This window comes from Carcharhinus amblyrhynchos, unplaced genomic scaffold (assembly GCF_965287045.1).
Source record: "Carcharhinus amblyrhynchos unplaced genomic scaffold, sCarAmb.v2.hapA scaffold_61, whole genome shotgun sequence".
In the NCBI taxonomy this organism is placed as follows: domain Eukaryota; kingdom Metazoa; phylum Chordata; class Chondrichthyes; order Carcharhiniformes; family Carcharhinidae; genus Carcharhinus; species Carcharhinus amblyrhynchos.
Window position 1 is genome coordinate 593,464 of NW_027649801.1, and position 22,000 is coordinate 615,463.

The following is a 22,000-nucleotide window of genomic DNA, read 5'->3' on the forward strand; positions in this document are numbered from 1 at the left end:
CCCCTGATAGCCTGCATCCTAAGGTTTTGAGGAGATAGCTGGAGAAATTGTGGACACATTTGTTTTGATCTTCCAAATTTACTCGATTCTAGAACAGGCCCAAGGATTGGGAGATAGCAAATGTAATCACATGATCCATGATAGGAGGGAAGAGGGAAACAGGGAACTGTAGGCCAGTTAATTTAAGATCAGCAAATGCTAGGATCTATCATGGATGTGCCCTTAAAAAAATCAAATTGATTAAAACGAGTCAACATAATTTTACGACAACGCAGTGTTGACAAACCCATTTGAGTTTTATACGGTTATAATTAGTAGAATGGAAGCAGCGAAATCAGATACAGACATGCCAGTGAGGAAGAAAGATCCGAGGAAAGGTATAAATCAACCCTGGCTAACCAAGGAAGGTTGAAATCAAACTGAAAGAAAATATAAGCAACATGGCAAAAATTAGTGGTAAGGTAAAAGATTAGGAAAGTTTTAAAAACCAACAAAAGCTGCCCAAAAAAAGAGGGAGAAGATAAACTATGAGGGTAAACTAGCAAATAATATAAAGATGGACAGTAAGAGCTTGTTTAAATAAAAGAGAAGAGAGAGGCCAAAGTGAACAAGTGCCCCTTAGAGAAGGCGCTAGGAATAATAACAATGAGAACCAGGAAATGACAGAAGAATTAAATAAATACTTTGTGCCAATCTTCAGAGTTAGACACTAGTAGCATTCCAAAAATGTGTGGATTAGGTTGACCTGCCATGCTAAATTGACCCTAGCGTCAGGGAGATTAGCAGAGTAAATATGTGGGGTTATGGGAATAAGGCCTGGATGGGATTGTGGTCAGTGAAGACTCAATGGGCTGAATGGCTGCCTTTTGCACTGTCGGGATTCTATGAAAAATACTTAATAATCAAGGGGCAAAGATGGGGGAGGAAATAAATACATTAGTTGTCACTAGAGAAAACTTAGGAAACTAATGGTGCTAAAGGCTGATAAATCCTCTGGACCTGCATCCTAGGATACTGGAGGAAGTACCTCAAGAGATAGTGGATGCATTGGTAATAATCTTCCAAGAATCCTTAAATTTTGCAAATATCCTAGAGGATTGGAAAACAGCCAATATAACACCCTTATTCAAAAAAAAGAGACAAAAAAGGTAACCATAGGCCAGTTAGCCCAACATCTGTCACTGTGAAAATGTTGAGGTCGATTGTGAAGGATGTAATAACAGAGCATTGAGAAATACACAATACAATCAAGCAGATTCAGCAAGGTTTTATGAAGGGGAAATCATGTCTGACAAATTTATTTGTAATTCTTCGGGCTGATAACAAGCAGGATAAACGGGAATCAACAGATATAATATACTTAGATTTCAAAACGTGTTTGATAAGGTACCACACAAAAAGCTACTTAGTAGGATAACTAACGTACTCTCTTCCAGCTTCTTCCCTCAGGAAAAGGATTCACATACCAACTGTTTCTCCATTTCTAAGAGGGTCAGACAGGGTAGATTCACAAAGAATGTTCCCAACGATGAGGAAGTCCAGAACTAGGGATTATAGTTTGGGGATAAGGGGTAAACCTTTTAGAAGTGAGGCGAGGAGAAATTTCTTCACCCCAGAGAGTGGTGAATGAGGGAAATTCACTCCCACAGAAAGTAGTTGAGGCCCAAAACATTGTCTGATGAGGGGAGAATAAAAGAAGGATCAGGATATTAAATTTGATGATCAGCCATGTTCATAAAGAATAGAGCCGAAACGAAGGGCCGAATGGTCTGCTCCTGCTTCCAGTTTCTATGGTTCTATAAACGTATGGCACGGTTGTTTAGTCACACAAAAGCTGCAATTTAGTTGTAGTCAGCTGCTTGGAATGGTTTTGCATGAAAATTGGAATCCAAGTTGAAGGAAATTCACCACGTGATCTGGCCATACTATTCCTGACTTTGACTGTGATCAAGGGGACAATGCATTATTTAAAAAAATGTTCCCTGACCTTGATATTAAAAAACAGAACTTTAAAAGTTATTTTCAAAGGCCACATTAATACATCAAAACCAGCAGCAAAAGAGAAGAAATGAAAGCTGAATTTAAAAGATTACCAACATGAATGATTAAGACGCTATTTAATAAATTCCATCAATTTCACCTCATTCCACCAACTGGCAGAGCAAAAGATGCTCAGCCTAACCAATTTGCACTACTCAAGAAAACAATTCAACAAACCTAACCTGAGTACGAATAACGTGCAAGATACCTGCAGCACTGAAATTTCACCACAGAATCCAAAATCCTACAGTGCAGAAGAGGCCTTTTGGCCCATCCAAGTCTGCATCAATACATGAAAGAGCCGACCTTCCCACCTAATCCCACTTGCCAGCACTTGGCCTTAAATGTTATGGCGTGCAAAGTACCCCCATGTCAAATACTAACACTTATTCCAAAACTCCTGCCTGGAGGAGGATCAGGAGTAGACATGACACTAGTTATCCGCCGCACACCTACAAGGGGCCCAGATGCAAAATGTATTCATTAGAAAGGAATCCTATCACATGGGAATGTTAATGCTTCATGGTAACAATCAATGACTGAAACAACAAACAGCAACAACTGGAGACAGAATCTCCAAATGGCCAAGAAAAATTAAACACAGCACTGGAGACATCAACAAGGTATGAACAAGCATAATCCCAAAGCTGTCAGCTTCAAGAATTCTATACCCTCTCAGCTGTGCAGTGGAAATGTCAAAAACATGAAAGGGTTTCTAGTCTCTCAAGTATTCAATAAAAGGATCTTTCAACATTTATTTTTGCCATCATTTTTCACAGCCTAAAACAAATTAATAAATATTTTAGTGTCAAATTCATAGTGTCCAAAAACAGTACCCTATGTAGAAGATTCGACCTGATCACTGTGTTTGAAGTTCCCCAGTCGACTTTACATAGGTTAGTGAAGCATCTAACAGGCCCAACCAGTCCATATCAGTGTTCATGCTCCAATCAAGCCTCCTCCCATCGTTTCTTATCTAACCTTCTCAGAACTATGGGCAGCACATTGGTTAACACTGCTGCCTCACAGCATCAGGGACTCGGGTTCAATTCTGGCCTTGGGTGACTGTAGAGTTTGCACATTCTCCGTGTTTGTATGGGTTTCCTCTGGATGCTCCAGTTCCACCCATAGTCCAAAGGTACGCAGGTTAGGTAGATTAACCATGGTAAAATGCATGGGGTTAACGGGATAGGGTGGGGAAATGGGCAACTGGGATGCTCTTCAGAGAGTCCATGCAGACTCGATGGGCTGAATGTTCTCCATCTGCATTATAGGGATTCCATGATTCTAATCATCTATTATTTCCTATCTCAAATGCATGTTTAGTCGTTTCTTAAATGTATTTATACAATTCAGTTCAGCCACTTCTTCTGGCCCTGACTTTCACATTCTCACCACTGGGTAAAGCAGTTTCCCACTTTTACAGTATTTTCTCCACGTCCCTTTTTCTGCTCTCTCTACCTTTCTGATTTAGTCCTTAATGAGCTTGCTGGCATCTTACTGAAGTGACCAGTTCTTCATGAGTGGGTTGGGACAGCAAGCCTTGGCAGGTCTTCACAAAGACAAGCACAGGGAGAGGTCTCATTTGGCCAACTTTGCTTTTGCTTCCACAGCAAGCCACAATCCCAACCTTCGGTCACTGGGAAAGGAAACAGTCTAAATCTGATCTTAGATTCAGGTCACAAACACACAGGTTATTTCTATTAAGATATATTTCATTTCATATGAATTGCAGAATTTAATGAATAAATTGTATGAATTTAGTAACAATGTAAAAATGTTTTTATTGAAGATTTTCGATTTTACCAAATAATGCAACCACCACCCCCCCCCCCAAAATTCAGAATGGCACAGAATAATCATTTTTCTACACAAACATACAGAAAGGACCAACAGATGTTCTTACGATTGGTTTGGATTATCGATTACAATTCACTGTAATCAACATCTCCCACTGCATGGATAATGAATGGATATTACAAAAAGTGGGTGATATCAGGATTAAGCCATGAACACACGGCACAGTGGTGCACATTCTCAGCCACAGGACGACAAAAATGGAGCTACACAACGTAAGAAAACATCTGTAGGATCAAACACAACCAATCAGAAACTTAAACAGTACCTCAAAACCTCCAAACAATAAAAGGATACTCAAAGACAGGAGCATCAGTGTACATAAGAATACAAGAACTAGGAACAGGAGTAGGCCATTTGGCTCCTCGAGCCTGCTCTGCCATTCATTAAGATCATGGCTGATCTTTTTGTGGACTCAGCTCCACTTACTCTTAATCCCTTTACTGTTCAATAATTTATCTATCCTTGCCTTAAAAACATTCAATGAGATAAACTCAACTGCTTCATTGAGCAGGAAATTCCAGGTTCATAACCCTTCAGGTGAAGCTCCTCCTTATTTTCAGGCCATGCCCCTAGTTCTCATTTCACCTGTCAATGGGAACAACTTCCCTGCTTCGATCTTATCTATTCCTTTCATCATCTTATGTTTCTACAAAATCTCCCCTCATTCTTCTGAATTCCAACGAGTATAGTCCCAGTCTACTCAGTCTCTCCTTTCTCTCTACAACCCCAAACCCAAGACATGGCGTCACAGTGTACACACTCACTGGGTAACAGGAACAGAGCTACACAGCCTCATGGAAAGCTTAAAAATAAAACAGAGCTCAGGTATCCAAATCATCCTCAGGCCCAACAGATAACAGGACACCTTTCATTAGAAGTATAAGCATCTCCACACCTGGATGGATTTTCTAAAATAACTGCCTACCCAGTAAGAGGTATTTAGATAAAAGAGCCAATAAGCAATGATTATCCACAAATGGGATAACCTAGGGGAAGGACAAGAACCTCTTTCTCCCAACAAGATGGCGTGCTTGTCATTGCACATTTTAGGAGCCAGATTACCAAATTAGCCACTATCTCAATCCACACAGCCAATGAAAATGTAGGATACTAAGCCATGAAAGGTTAGACAACCAAGGGACTGCCCGACCATGCTCAGGCAGGCACCAGTAAATATTTTCCCAAACCCAGCTATGCTGGAGGCTCCAACAAACGATAAAACCCAGTTTTTTCCAGGACACAAGATCTGACTGTACCCTCACATAAAACCAACAAGGATTCTTTAACTTCAAGATAACAAAAACCCAAAAGAAAAACATAACACCATTAGTTCTAAAGACTGTTTTGGGGACTGACCATGCCCACCATCTCTATATCATACTAACTGCCCACCACCCTGCTCTAGCACTAATGCTATCCACAATTAAAGTAAAAGATAACATATAATGTAATCCTCTATAGTACATGCAAGGGCTACAATACAAGAAAAGGGATAAATATTGCACAATCCTGCCATATAACCATCCCTGCACGCTCCTAAATAGAAAGATGGAGGCCCATTACAAGTCCACAAGCAGAAAAAAAATCTCTGTATTACAAATATTAAATCCTAAGGATCAAAATTTGACCCAGGACCAGAAACAGAGTGGGCATAAACCTTACCCACACCACTCCCCCATGGAACAACCAAGATTAAATGCAAAGGATAACACACTTTAAACTAAGGCCTCCTTTCTTCCACTGCCAAAGCACACCAGTAGATATATTCAGTTATGAATAAATGGATATCCCTGGCTTTCAAAAAAAAACTGAACAACAAGTGACATATGTCTCAGTGCTCAAAAATCAGATACTCCTTTCAAGATTAAAAAAAATCACAAAATCACGATTATAATCACAAAGGGAATAGTTCAGGCTCAATATTGCCATCCATGGAGCTTGAAAATGTCAAAGCCTCAATAGGATTGTTAATGGATCCATCAATTGTTTCATTGAGGTCTCTGCATTTCCACTGCGCTGTCGCTCGGAAGTGCAGCAGAGACGAACCTAGACCTGAGCAGGTGTCCAGTTACCTCCAGCCCTTCTTGATGAATACCGAGGTCAGGGCAATGTAAGACCAGTGATCAGGGCATATAGCTGACCCCAGATCTCAAATACTGGATGCAGTCTGCCTCTTGGAACTTGAAACAACTAGCTTTGAAATTGACATGATGAAAGTATGGCAGCCAGTTCTCAAATTCAGTCAGGAATTTATCCTTGGCTCCTCTTGGGCAATTGGCCACACAGACACTCCTCCTCCTGCCCCATCTCCCTGAATTAGCCATGCCTGACATGCCACGTAGTAGGATTTTCAAGGACTGAAGGTGAGCCTCCACTGAGGAAACTGCCCTGTCAACTAACAGGATCTTTTCTTCACTTCATCTTTTTCTGGGATATCTTCAGGTTCATCAAAGAAAGCACAAATGTTTTGTTCCGGGGAGCCAAGACTATCATCCACAACTTTACTCACAACAGTGGTCTTCATCACAATCCCTACAACAGCGCTAACGCACAAGCCTGTTCATCAACTCAACAGCCAGTGCGAGCCAGGCCTTGATCAAACAAGGATTTTCTTCTCTTTGCTGGGCTCCCTGTCGTCCAAACCTAACCAGGATCTTCTAAGAACATAGCATGGAGTATACACTTCAGGATTAGAAAATTATGGATTATCAGGACAAATAAAGGATTTTAAAAAAAGTGGCACCAGAGCTCGGGAAAACACAACACCTTCTGAACATAAATTTGAAAAAAGTTCAAACATGAATTGTTGCTGAAAGATAAATTTTAAAGGAATTTGTCCTACTGAGAAGCATAACGCCTTGCGGGGGAAACAAAATTCTCTTATGGAAGTTTTCTCTTGCAGGTCGTTCAGGAATTCTATTGATAATTTTAAACACCTTGATCACTCCAACACTTCATATTGGACATTACCTGGGGATCCATGCTTTGTATGGGTGTAATTAATCATGCACTCCACATTGTCTGTTCACAAAGATATTTATGAGCCAAATCCTTTGCAGCCTGCACCGATTACAGTACATACTGCCTATGTTGCAGACTGTGGCAATCTTGCTGTCTTGTGAAATGTGCTTGGAAGCAAATCAAACAATAGGTCTGATTCTGAGCACTCCACAGGGACAGGACCAGGTAATGCAGCAAGCTAACAGATTTTCCAACCTTAGAATAATAGTTCAAACACAGCACAGACTAATAGGATAACAGCTTCCTTCCCTAATCGCAATGGCCCTTACTTCAAACAAACTCAAGTAGCATCAGTGCACTTCTTGGTGATTAAACTGCTAATCTCACTTGTGAAACACTCTAAAGTTGGCTGGTAAAAAGTGGAAAAATTGCCATTGCAACAGTGGGAGTTGCACGCCTTAGTCGGAATTTAAGAAATATTGTTGGAACAGTACACAGGAAGCTTTACTCTGCATTTGGGTCTGTGGGTGAAGAAGTTGAGCATGTAGAAATTTCAAAGTTCTAAAATACTTGCAGGAGGATCACAAATTGCTTCTAAAACCTATCGTAGTAAAGAAGTCAGTTTGCTAAATGCTCAAGGTAAAAAGCACTTGTACAATCCCTAGTGCAGAAGAGCCAACCATAACCTTCCAAGGACCTCTAGATTCAAGAATTGTCTCTTTGGATTTCTGATTGCAAATATCACAACCTTTGTTTAAAGACAACAGAAGCAGAAAGCAGGAAATGACAAACCTGTCTGTTTAACCCAAGTTATGAGCAATCTACTGGAATCCATCAAAACAGACAAAGTGACTCTGCATTTTGACAAGTATGAGTGACCAAAGAGACCTAACACGGATTTGGGAAGGTTATTATGTCACAGTTGACTACTTTCATATTTTTAAGGCCTTGAATCCAAGGAAGAATAATCAGACTATTCTCTTGCAATTTGAGACTGGGGACTTAAAAATTCATTTATGGGATATTATCACTGGCTAGGCCAGCATTTATTGCCCTTCAGGTGGTGAAGTGCCTTCTTGAACAGCTACAGTCCCAAAGGTGTAGGTACACCTGCAGTGCTGTTAGGGAGGGAGAGAGTTCCAGGATTTAGACCCAGTGTAGAGCAGCAAAGTGATTTAGGTGTTCCAAATATATACAAATCATTACAAGATAGTGCACAGGTACAAAAGTAAAGGCTAATGCATTTTTGGCCTTTATCTCAAGAGGGCTGGAAAAGCTGGGATAAATGCTGCTTCAGTTGCACAAAGCTTTAGCGAGACCCAATTCTGTAGTGCTGCATTCAGTTTTGGGTACTGCACCTCAGGAAAGATATGTTGGCCTTGGAATGGGTACAGCACTAATTCACCTGAATAATCAGAGGGCTTAAAAGGTTACTATCTGACAGCCCAGTTTGTATTCCTAGTATTTTGGTGGTTGAAGGGCAATCAAAACTAGGCGTTTAAAATGATAGAGGCTTGAAAGAGTAGATATGGCAAAGCTTTTTCCTTTGGTAACCGAATCCAGAACAAGGGCACAATCTTACAGTCTTTTAGGAATTAAATCAGAAAGCATTATCTCATGCAAAGGATAGTGGAAGTCTGGAAGTCTCATTGCAAAAGTCTAAGGAAATCCAAAATTGTAGGACTGACAGTGATTGATTTTTAAAAGCCAAGGGCTTCAAGCAATATGCAGCAATGGTGGCCATGCAGAATTGAAGTACATCCAACACCCTAATGGTTACAAAATTCCTGTTGAGGCAAATGGTTTACTCCTACTTGCATACATTCCATTCAACTCGTTTGAATGTTTTGAGACTCCAACAGCATGGTTTAATTTAAAATATTTTACATGTAGGCTGGAAACATATATGCCTAATATCACTGATATTAACAAGTGGGTTAATGCATCTGAATTAATTTTTCAAAATTACTATATGAACAATTGGCATTCATTAATATTACTTTGCACAATTACATGGCAGGCAAAACAATTCTCACTTTATACACAAAATAATAGTCCCAGTAAAAACATTTTGCTTCAAGCTCAGCATGTGAAACTTAGTTGAGGGGGAATGGTGATGTGGTGGAGTCAGGCTGCAAGCAGAATCGATTAAAAGAGATGAAAACTGGAAACAAATAAAACAACGTTTAGAATTTTGCAAAGAAAATCCAACAGTACCAGGTTAATCGTCGAGAAAAATATTAACATTGTCCTACTTACCACCAGAGATTGCTCTAGAGAAACCTGCCGATCATCCTTTTCAACAGTACGCCTGCAATCTGGACACACCCAGAGTGGAAGGTGCAACATGCTATTGGTTTTTGGAGATGTAGAAAGTGCCATTTTGTTTGGGTTTGTAATCCCACTCTCTGAGAGTGAAGAGTCTTTGCGTTCGCTTCGACACAGAAGACATCGTTCTCCTGTTGAGTACGGTGCCCTCTGACCCAGACCAAAAGTGAAGGGCGTCTAGATGGAACAAAATAGGAGGTGAATACTGCATGAGGAACAACAATAATAAAGTATTTAAACATCTACGTTTTTAAATATCGTGTTTCATTGACTTATACAGCATTGAGGAAAAATTTCCAGTTGATCTAAGATTCCAGGATTTTCTGATATTCTGAGATAGTGTTCTGTTATTTCCTTCATTTTTCTGAGAGAAACTTGGATCAGCCAGTCACATTTCACTCTCAGATCTAGAGTGTAAATGTAGTATAATATAAAGACTGAAGGTAATATAAACTGTTGCTTGCTTGTCAAACTTGCATACCTCTGCAAACAATTAGCTAGCTGTTCTTAGAGCCAAAAAACAACAATTTATCTGACTTTAGTCAACATGATTTTCAACCATGCTGCCAAAACCACATTTTCCTACTTTTATCCCTAATGAAGTAATGCAGTGAGAGTTCTCCAAACACCCAAGTAGAGTATCCTGCGAAATATCAACCCAGAATCCAGAACCAGAGCTCCATTTTCAGGACTGTCTAGAACGTAACTTGAAACATTCACATTCTGGCATTGAGATGGTAACCTTTGGGTCAAAATCCTGAAATGACCTCCTCAATAGTTCTGTGGGTGCACCTACATCTCAAGACTGCACTGTTTCAGGAAGACAACTCAGCGCTACCTTCTGAAGGGCAACTAGGGATGGGCAAGAATTGCTGGCCTAGCCAGCAACGCCCACATCCATAAATGAATTTTAAAAATGCTTCCATTACCATAAAGGCTATTTTGAGAAATACAAGTCACCTTTTCCCTAAAGGGGAAAGTGTTATGGAGTCAGTTACTCGATGGGGACAGTACAAATGAATTCACAAGACAACCAAATGACAGAAGAGATTGAAAGATTATGGTAAGAAGGTAGTTAGCTGGGTGTGACTTTTCAAACTAAATCAGAATTGTGCGACTGGGATGTCAGTCTTGATATGCCCACTCAGTCTGTATGGATAAAGTGCACAGCAGAGCTTGGGAACTGTTAAATAATGAAGAAAATCAATTGAAACACATGAATTAACATCCTTTCCAAAACAACCTTCACACAAATTTATTGAAAGGAACATCTTGGACCACTGTAAATATACAGGTCAATTGGAGCACAGCTTGAACACTACTGTCTTGGAACTTCATCAAGATTAAGCTGGATTAAGGCAAGCAAGTTCCTCCAAGAGTTCCACGCTAAGCAGTGTCAAAAGAAAATCTCTATCAGACAAAATGCTCCAGGTTTCTAACTACTGAAATACACGCAAGCAAGGCGGCTGCTTCAAACCTGCAACAATTATCATTCACAAAACTAAATGTTTCAAATGGGTCAGACAGCTGAACACCACAAGAGCGGAGTCTATGCTCGCATCTATCAGAAATATGTCAAATGAACAGAGGTCTTGAGGGAGCAAATAGGGAAAGATTATTTCTACTGCTCAGTGATTTGCTACCAGGAGGCATAATCTCATGGTCTGCCCTACCAAGTTAAGATTGGCCAGCATGTGCTACCTTTTGCAAAAACAGTTGTTCCTGACTGTTATCCTCTCTTCTCAAAGCAACCAAGACTTTGATATCTTGCTGCATCAAAAAAAAACAAAAGCTTCATAAGAATCATCATCCCAATAATTTAGATTGTCTTGGTAACCCCCAACATTCTCATGAGGCCTGTGGACAGTCAATGGAAATGCAGATCTTAATTGTGTATTGACCAAAGTGCTCAGGATGTGTCTTCATTGTTTGATATTGAACATACGAAAATTACGTATATTTTTGGTACTTTCAATCTAGAAAAACAAACAGCGGAGTTGATTAGAGCAGCCAAGTGGCCAACTTCTGCTCCTATTTCATGTGTTAAATAAATTGTTACTGATGATAATGGGATTCAAACAAAATCTTGTATTTATATAGGACCTTGAATGAAACGTCCCAAGGTGCTTCATAGGAGCATTAAAAAAATATCTGACTCAAGAAAGTGGGGTTTGAGTATCTTAAAAGAGAGTTGGAGAGTTTTAGCAGGGCAGTCCAGAGCTTCAGCTTCATGCAGCTGAAGCCACAGCCATCAATGGTGTATGTGGCTGAAGTTGGGGATGCTTAAGGGGCCAGAATTAGAGGAGCACAGATATCTGGGATTATTGTGGGGCTGGAGGAGATGCCAGACAGATGGAGGAGTTAAGGTCATGACTGATTTGAAAACAAGGATGAGAATTTTAAAATCAAGACATTGCAATCAAACCTTCAATAAATGCAGAAAATAAAAAGGAATTTATGACAACTCTGGGGGTTTTAGTAGAAAACATTAAATCAGCAAGCTTGTGTCTGTATAAAGGCATCCATGGTTGCAGAAAACAGACATATTTTAAATATAAACAAGGGAAAAACTGAACTGAGGCCTGACATGGAGGAGCTGTTTCAATGAGCTTCTAATCTTGGTGCCCTTTACTCTTTGTAATACAGCATACCAGTATTCCTTTTCATACTGAAATACTGAAGGAATGACAAAGTAAAAGGAAGAGATGTGCTTTATGAGTGCACATATCACGTCATCAAACTATTAAAATTTTATCACATAAACAACTCAAGTCATGATGGAAGTACTGTTTAGTTTTTTAGGCTTCCAAGTAAAGGTAGCCAAGCAAAATTCTTGTGGAAGAATCAAGGAAACTAAGTGCATATTTTGAGCTTCTGAATATCACAATGAATGACTCTACTTCTAGAGGTTTTAAGTTGGTCCGCCTTGTTGCCCAACGAGGGGCATACATGCGATGGGTCATACTAGGGCTGCTCTTAGATGTTCCAGAATAGCCTAGTTCTTCATGTCGTTAGTGTATGCTTAAACTGGACCTGATGCTGGGCAACACAACAGTTCAGTGGCTATCACTGTTTGCTGTGCAGACACATGGATTTGGGCCAGTGTCTGTGGGAGTTTGTGCATTCTCCCCGTGCTTGTGTGGGTTTTCTCCGGGTGCTCCGGTTTCCTCCTACACCCCAAAGATGTGCTATTAGGCTGATTGGAGGTAATAAATTGTCCCTAAATTAGTTTCCCTCAATGTGCAATGTCATAAGCATAGATAAGGGTCATGGGTGGAGGGAGGACTGGTAATGTTAAAATGGCGGCGTGGGCTCATTGGGCCGAAGGGCCTGTTTCCCGAGCTGTTTTTGTTCTTAATAGCTTGTATGTTCTGAGAGTGCAGTGTTTTTTGACCGTTATGTCTGAAAATCTCAAAGTCATGGCACAGCCTTCCCTTTGAAGCATACAAAACTGAGGAATTCAATAAAGTCCAACAAGAGCAGATGGAGTTTTCATACTGTGTCCTTTTCAACTGTGAAAGAACTTGCATTAAAACTATAGATTTTCCTCTTATAATGTGAATGATGCCTGAAGAAATCATAAGACGTACAGCACCAGAGTTACAGAAAATTCCCTGGTACTGAGGTAGTAAACAGCATTCCAGATGGAGAAGATTGCAAATGCTTATGTCCCACACTCACTACCATTACAACTGTAAAAAGGAAAGGCAGGGAGGGGGGAGAAAGGAGGGCAGAATGTACCACTTAGTGGACGTTTGAACAATCAACATATGGACCTTAGAAAATTCTTGCTGCAAGATTTCAAAAAAATGTGATTTATTAGAGTTTGATTATCTGGAACAAAGCACAGATGTTTGGGCAACAAACTGAGGTGAAGCCAACCAGGTCTGTGCACTGTTTTGCTCAGTTGGTCTTTCACCCACACTGCATAGTCTTGCAAGCTTAAGCCAAATTGTTCTCATGTGAGCCTTGCTTGAGCAACACGGAGAAAAAATAGGCTGGGTGAGTAGGCAAGGACCTGGCAGATGGAGTACAATATTAGCAAATGTGAGGTTATCCACTTTGGTAGAAATAATAGCAGGAGGGATTATTATTTAAAAGCTGCAGCATGCTACGGTGCAGAGGGACCTGGGGGTCCTTGTGCATGAATCGCAACAACCCAGTCTGCAGGTGCAGCAGGTGATCAAGAAGGCAAATGGGATAGAATATAAAAGCAAGGAGGTCTTGCTGCAATTGTACAGGGCACTGGTGAGGCTGCAACTGGAGTACTGTGTGCAGTTTTGGTCGCTGCATTTGCAAAAGGATGTATTGGCCTTTGAGGGAGTGCAGAGAAGGTTTTCTAGGTTGATACAGGAGATGAGGGGGGTTAGCCTATGAAGAGAGACCGAATAGACTGGGTCTTTACTCGTTGGAGTTTAGAAGGCTGAGGGGGGATCTTATAGAGACATATAAGATAATGAAGGGGCTAGATAGGGTAGAGTAGAGAGAGTCTTTCTGCTTAGAAAGGATAGCAGAAGTAGAGGGCACAGCTTCGGGGGGCGGGGGGGGTAGATCGGAGTTGAGGAGGAACTTCTTCACTCAAAGGGTGGTAAGTCTCTGGAATTCTCTGCCCATTGAAGTGGTGGAGGCTACCTCGCTGAATATATTTAAGTCACAGGTAGATAGGTTTCTGATAGACAAGGGAATTAAGGGTTATGGGGAGAAAGCGGGAAAGTGGAACTGATCCACTTCAGGTCAGCCATGATCTTATTGAATGGCGGGGCAGGCTCGAAGGGCTAGATGGCCTACTCCTCCTCCTATTTCTTATGTTCTTATGTTTCTCTCTCCATTCTCAAATGTCGAAAAAGCATGCACAAATGAATCAGTGACACAAGGCAGGAAAAAAGTTGTCTCCAATTTTTGCTTCTTTTCACTTGTTCTCCATTCCACTATGTGAAATGCATTTTTCTTTTTGATAATTCAAAACTTCTGACTATAATTCACTATTTGGGGGAGGGAATGTGGTCAAAACAAAATAGGATAAAATTAGAGAGAACTGAAATCACTTGAAAGAGTAGGCTTTATGAGACATCTGAAGTCAGTGAGACAGAGTGAATATGCATAGCAGAGGTATTTAGATGGAACAATACAAGTGCTGAGACAAGATGGCCAAGACCTTGCGTCAATCAGGAAGCGATAGGGAAGAAAAAAGGGGGGGGGAACAGAATGGAGCAATTTTACAACATTCAAGGAGGACTTGTATTTGTACAGCTTCTTTCATGACTTAAAATCCTCTTAGAATGCTTCAATGACAAAGTACTTTAGTAATGTAGTCACCATAATAAATGATAAAGATAATGTTAAAGATAAACCAGGCAACATCCTGGTGAATCTCCTCTGCACGCATTCTAGTTCAATCACATCCTTCCTATGATGTAAGCCAAATCGTGCACTGCAACCTCACGCAAACAACATGTTAATGATCAGATGTGTCATAAAATCATGGAAACCCTACAGTGCAGGAAGCAGCCATTTGGCCTCTTGAGCCTGCTCCAGAATTAAAATCGTAGCTGATCTGACCACACAATCTTACTGAACAGAAGGCGGCCATTTGGCCCATCTGCATGGAGTCTGCACTGACCACAATCCCACTCAGGCCCTATCCCCGTAACCTCATGCATTTACCCTAGCTAGCCCCCCTGACACTAAGGGGCAATTTTAGCTCGACCAATCCACCTAACCCGCACATCTTTGGACTGTGGGAGGAAACCTAAGCACCCAGAAGAAACCCACACAGAACAGAGAGAATGTGCAACATCCACACTGACAGTGATCCAAGCTGGCCATTGAATTTGGGTCCTTGGGGCTGTGAGGCAGCAATGCTAACTATTGTGCCACTATGCCGCCCCAAAAAACTTATCTGGTCATAATCATATTGCCTGGAACTTGCCATGTACAGAATAGTTTAAGTTCATTTTTTGATTATTGTCACAAGTAGGCTGACATTATCACCACAATGAAGTTACCATGAAAATCTCTGAGTCGCCACAGTCCGGCACCTGTTCGGGTACACTGAGGGAGAATTTAGCATGGCCAATGCACCTAACCAGCATGTCTTTCGGTTTGCAGGAGGAAACCAGAACACCCAGATAAACCCACGCAGACATGGGGAGAACATGCAAACTTTGTACAGACAGTGGCCCAAGGCAGGAATTGAACCCGGGTCCTTGTCGTTATGAGGCAGCAACGCTAACTTCTGCGCCACCCAAGCTGACTGTGGCCTCAATTGCACAATCCCACTTACTCCCCAATATCCGTTAGATTCTGGACTAACAAAGGAATTATCTACCACTGCCTTAAAAATATTCAATTACCCTCCCTTCACTGCTCTCTAGGGAAGGGAGTTCTACAGACTCCCAACTCTCTGGAAAAAGAATTCTCTTCAGCATTGTCTTAAGGGGAACACCCTTTATTGTCAAACTATGCCCATTTGCTATGTATTCTCCTACAAGGGGAAACATTCTTTCAGGATCCATTTCAGTCTTAAAGGTACAGACAGTGTGAGTGAAGACAGGGTTTAGCACAGTTTAAAGAGATGTGTATTGTCTCCAGCCAGGATAGTTAGTGAGATTTTGCTAGCCCAGGCAAGTCATGGGGGTTACAGATAGTGCAACATGAACCCAAGATCCCAGTTGAGGCCGTCCTCATTTGTGCAGAACTTGGCTGTCAGTTTTTGCTCCGCGATTCTGCGTTGTTGTGTGTTATGAAGGCCACCCTGGAGAATGCTTACCTGAAGATCAGAGGCTGAATACCCATGATCGCTGAAATGTTCCCCAACAGGAGAGAACACTCCTGCCTGGTGACTGTCGAGCACTGTCCATTCGTTAGGACCTGCAAAATCTCTAACTGTTCTGGCTAGAGACAGCACACATCTCTTTAACCTGTGCTTAACCCTCTTTCCACTCACACTGTCTGTACCTTTAAGACTTGATTACCTGCAAAGACTCGCATCCCAACCATTATCTTGTAAATTGAATTTGTATCTACATATGCCCTGTTTGTGAACAGAACTCCCACTCACCTGACGAAGGAGCAACGTTCTGAAAGCTAGTGGCTTGTGCTACCTAATAAACCTGTTGGACTTTAACCTGGTGTTGCGAGACTTCTTAATATGTTTCAGTCAAACAGGGCATCGGTGAGACCACATCTTAAATACTGTGTACAGTTTCAGTCCCCATATTTAAGGAGAAATGAAAATGCACTGGAGGCGGCAGTTCAGACAATTTTTAAAGTCAGAGTTTTATTAGAAGTTTTTCTTCCAATCCCTTCTAAATCTCAAAGAACAAAGAAAATTACAGCACAGGAACAGGCCCTCCAGCCTGCACTGACCATGCTGCCCGACTGCACTAAAATCCCCTACTCTTCCGGGGACCATGCCCCTCTATTCCCATCCTATTCAAATATTTGTCCCGATGCCTCTTAAAAGTCACTATCGTATCTGCTTCCACTACCTCCCCTGGCAGCTGTTCCAGGTACCTACCACCCTCTGTGTAAAAAAGTTGCCTCGTACATCTCCTTTAAAACTTGCCCCGTACATCATCTTTAAATCTTGCCCCTCGCACCTTAAACCTATGCCTCAAGTAACTGACTCTTCCACCCTGGGAAAAAGTTTCTGACTATCCACTCTGTCCACGCCCCTCATTTCATCTCCTTAACATCCCCCCGCCCCATCCCCCTCCACCACCCCCCTCCCCCCACACCAAAGCACATCATCTCACAATTTTCAGACTTAAATTCCATTTGCCCTGCCCATCTGTATCATCCAGCAATCTAAGACTTTCCTCCTTGCTATTTACCACACCACCAATTTTCATTTCATCTGTGAACTTATTGATCATACCACTTACATTCACATCTAGATCATCAAGGTGCATGATAAATAGTAAAGGATCCAGCACCAATTCCTGTGGTACCACTGGACACAAGCTTCCAGTCACAAAAACAACCTTCCACCATCACTTTCTGCCTCAAGCCACAAAGCCAATTTTGGATTCAATTTTCCAAATTATCCTGGATCCCATGGGCTCTTATCTTCCCGACTAGTCTCCAAATGTGGGACCTTGTCAAAAGCCACACTGAAGTCCATGTAGACTACATCATGTGCACTGTCCTCATCTACACCCTTAGTCACCTTTTCAAAAAATCCAATCAAACTTCCATTAATTACATCCTCAAAAAAGTCCAATAGATTTGTGAAGCACGATTTGTCTTATTTTGTCCAATCACATTAATGCTTTCCATTGTCAAGTCCTTTAAAATAGACTCTAGCATCTTCCTCATGACTGATGTGTAGCTACTTGGTCTGTAATGCTCCCTTTTTAAATATTGGGGTTTCAATAGCCACGAACAAGCTGCTCCAGATTCCATAGAACTTTGGAAGATGACCATCCAATATTTCCAGGGCTACTTCCTTTACTACTCTGGGATATAGATTATCAGGCCCTGGTGATTTGTCAGCCTTTAACCCCACGAATTTCCTCAGCACCATTTACTTACTAATACTGATTTCCTTCAATTCCACCCTCTCACAAAACCTTTGGTTCCCGGGCATTTCCGGGAAGTTATTTGAGCCCTCTTGCGTCGAGACAAGAGTATCTGTCCAACTCCTCTGTCATTTCTTTGTTCTCCATTACAATTGCCCTGGCTTCTGATTAGTGAGTGATCTACATTTGTCTTTACTGATCTTTTTCTCTTCACATATTTATGCAAGCTTTTATGGCCAGTTTCTATGTTCCCTGCAATTTTATTCTCATGCTCTACTCTTCCTCCTTTGATCCATTTTTTTGTCCTTTTACTGAATTCTAAAATGCTCCCAAACCTCAGGCTTGCTGCTTTTTCAGGCAATTTTATATGTCTCCTCTTTGGATTTAATATTATCCTGAATTTCTTTTGTAAGCCATAGTTGAGCCACCTTTTCCCTTTTATTTCTGTGCCAATTAATAATTGTTGTAATTCATGTACACAGTCTTTAAATATGAATCATTGCCTATCCACCATCAGCCCCTATAGAAAGGTTGCCCAATCTATCCTTGCCAGTTCGTACCCCATACCTTAATAGCTCCCTTTATTAAGATTCAGTTACAACAACTAGTTGAATGTCACAGCTGGGGGCTTCATGAAGGACCGCCCTATAAGCTTCGCTGTACAGTCCACTTACAGCTACATTTAGCATCGAGTTATTTTCTTGTTGTATAACTGGAGCACAAAATGTAGCTCAACCTCTCAGTTGCAAGGTATAATAGGTGTTACATCAGTTGTAATTTGTAGACTTAGAAAATATTACTCTGTGAAAGGGTGAACATAAATGATTGACATATACTCAAATTACCGTGAACAAAAGAATGACAGTCTCCCTCTTCAATATAAATCATCAGGAAAGCTTGTGACTAATCAAGTGCAGTTCGTACAACTGATGTCAATTCTAATGATTTTATCTGAAAAAATATGATGAAAGTGCCATTTACGCAAGCTGACCTGAGTTAACCAGTTTAAATGATGTCGACTATAATGTGGATGAACAACCAAGGACAGTTATTTCAGGAACTTGATAAAAGCCTATAAAATTTCTCCCATGTAGAATCTTGCTTTTCCCCCCGTATAAAAGTCAATCAGAGCAATAGGCCAGTCATGATGTATAAGCAGGCAAACAACAGGATAACAGCTGGTGGCTAAGATAAAGAGTTTGAAATCAGGATGAAGCGATGTGCATCATTTCAACATTCATACGGAAAGCAAGCTGCGATTTCAGGTATAGCCAGATTTCTGTCCACGTGTTCACACTCCTTGATAAGTACAGTCTGTTTAGTGAAGAAATATTCATACAGCATAATATAACTAGTTAATGCATTGATTTGGAAAACGGCCTTTTGTCCGCTTTGTGCAACTACCCAATGGGCAAAATACACTCACTCTAAGAAATCTATAACAATGTACGGCTCTGGGACTTGGCAACACTTGGAATGGTGCAGAATCTGGCAGAAACAAAAAAGGTGAGCCAAAGCTGATAACAGGGCCTAGGAAAATTTCAGATACTTTTTTTTTTGCATTGTTTAAACTTAATGCTGTTATCTATGAAAAGATCCTCTCGGGGTCAAGTAGAAGTCAGTAGTGCTTCATTCAATTTCTTTCACAAACTAACGTTTTGGACAACTATGAGACGTGACATGTGGCTTGTGCAGAATACGTGGGACAAAAGGTGACTTTGGACAAAGCTCCAACAGCTCACCATGGAAGCTTTCCTTGTTCATATATGGATGTGTTGCAGAGTAAATGATTTGAGATTGATTGCTATGAATCAACAATCCCTTTATCATGGTTTCATCCAACTGTCTGGATAGTAGAAGGCAAAGTTGATGGGACTTCGGCCTTTATTCCAACCTTTGTGATTGCTGACCAAATTTCAAATGACAGCGCTCGGCTGAAGCTGCGAAGATTGAAGCCTGGTTGTCCTGCGTTTGGAGATTTCATTTTTAAATCAGTTTCAAGTTTAATTATTAGTGTCACAAGTAGGCTTACATTAACACTGCAATGAAGTTATTGTGAAAAACACCTGGTTGCCAGGGAACCAGTTTGGGTGCACTGAGAATTTAGTATGGCCAATGCACCTAACCAGCGTGTCTTTTGGACTGCAGAGGAAACCACAGCACCCGAAGGAAACCCACGCAGACACGGGGAGAACGAGCAGGCTTCAAACAGTGACCCAGGCTGGGAATCGAACCCGGGTCCCTGACACAGTGAGATAGCAGTGCTAACCACTGTGCTACCATGCAAGAAAACTCAGCAAAGGGCCAGGGCCTATTGTATGGCAACAACATTAAAGAGAGCATGTAAAAGACCGCATATAGTAAATCAGAGTCATGATCAAGTATCTCTAATCTCGGATTTTAAATGGTTCAGGAACCTAGCAACAGGAGAGATGATCATTGGTTGTATAGCTGTATTTGAGTCAGCGACTGTATACTGCTGGTCACATGATAATTCCATCTCTCGGAAGTCAAATTCTTGTACAGCTGGAATTAGCAACCATCTGTGACTACATAGACACAGCAGCGCATTGGCCATGATATTCAGGAGTTTGATAAGAGAGGGGATTAAGGGTTATGGGGAGAGGGCGGGAATGTGGAACTGAGCCACAACAGATCAGCCATGATCTTACTGAATGGCGGGGCAGGCTTGAAGGGCTAGATGGCCTACTCCTGCTCCTATTTCTTATGTTCTTATGTTTCTCCAGCCATATAGCTAGCATGTGGGTAACTTGACATGTGTATTCAAAGCTAATTCTCAGGTCCATGAAGCAGGAACAATAAATGTGGCTTTGCCACCCTTAAACCTCAGAAATCAAAAATAATCGCATTCCTCAGAAACTCATCTTATCTATAAATCATTGCATAATTTATTTAAGCAAAAGATGAAATATATAACTGATCCTACCTGAGGAACCTCAGTGAACTCTGATCCCACAGACCCATCTGACAACTGTGTGCCATTTATGGAAACCTGAAGAACAAAACATGAATAAAAGAAAGCATTAGAAAGTTAACCAGAAATCAAAAGGCTGAACACTTGTGGACGCAGGAAATCTCAAATAAGAGGAAAAATGCTGCAAACACTCAGAAGTTATAGCAGCATCTGTGCAGAGAGACGGAGTTAGCGTTTCAGTTCTGTGACCTTTCACCAAATGAAAAACAGTTCACGTCCACTTGATAAGACGTCACAGATCTGAAACATTAATTACTGTTTTTCTCTCTACAGATGCTGCCAGATCTGATGAGGTTTTCCAGCATTTTTTGCTTTCATCTTTCCTCATTCACATAGTTTGTCCTTGGCATCATCCTGACTTATTAACATACTAAGATCAGTCCACCTATCCTTAACTTGGATATTAGCCAAGAATGTCTTTTGTGCCTCTCCCACTCCTCTGACAATACCACTCCAACAGAAACACAGTGGGAACACCTGAAGCATGGGTCCTTCTGATGTAAAAGCTGGCAGTGCACATTGTGACCAAGCACCAGGACATTCCTGCAGGTGTTCTGGTCAATATCCCATTTAGCCTGGATTTACTGGCTATATAAATGCTAGCCGCTGTTGTTCGAAAATGCTCAGAGCACCCTTTTTGGCCTTCAAATTGGAGGCTTCTAGCTCAGTGCTTCAGGCAGCATTCAGAGAATACAGGTGAAAGGACTGACTCCAGTACACTACTCTATCCACGAGGATTCATTTTGTCACTGGGATTGGAAAACGGCTAATGTTACGCCGTTGTTTAAGAAGGGTGCCAGGCAAAAGGCAGAGAATTATAGGCCAGTTAGTTTAACATCTGTTGTAGGTAAAATGTTAGAATCCGTCATCAAGGCGGAAATAGCGAGGCATCTTGAGAGGAATTGCTTGATAGAGCAGACGCAGCACGGTTTTGTTAAAGGGAAGTCGTGTCTGACAAATTTATTGGAGTTCTATGAGGATGTGTCTAGGGCGGTGGATAGAGGAGAGTCGGTGGATGTGGTCTTTCTTGATTTTCAGAAGGCGTTTGACGAGGTACCTCACAAGAGGTTATTGCAGAAGGTCAGGGGACATGGAGTTGGGGGTAAGGTGTTAGCGTGGATAGAGGATTGGTTGTCAAATAGGAGGCAGAGAGTGGGGGTCAATGGGTGCTATTCGGATTGGCGGATGGTGACTAGTGGAGTGCCCCAGGGGTCGGTGCTGGGGCCTCAGCTTTTTACCATTTATATAGATGATCTGGAGGACGGAACCGAGTGTAGGGTGTCGAAATTTGCTG

At 41.3% G+C, this 22,000-nt stretch overlaps 1 protein-coding gene across 2 annotated transcripts in view; it reads right to left on the reverse strand.

Annotated features, from left to right (window-relative positions):
- The window catches only part of fam193a (family with sequence similarity 193 member A), a 192,621-nt gene that overhangs the window by 66,123 nt on the left and 104,498 nt on the right, over window positions 1-22,000 (reverse strand). For both annotated transcript variants that reach the window (XM_080182522.1, XM_080182521.1), the window contains exons 2-3: window positions 20,659-20,724; window positions 9,121-9,366 (exon numbers count right to left, since the gene is read on the reverse strand). In XM_080182522.1, coding sequence (XP_080038648.1) covers window positions 9,121-9,366; window positions 20,659-20,724 — 312 coding nt within the window. The remainder of the gene's footprint in view (window positions 1-9,120; window positions 9,367-20,658; window positions 20,725-22,000) is intronic.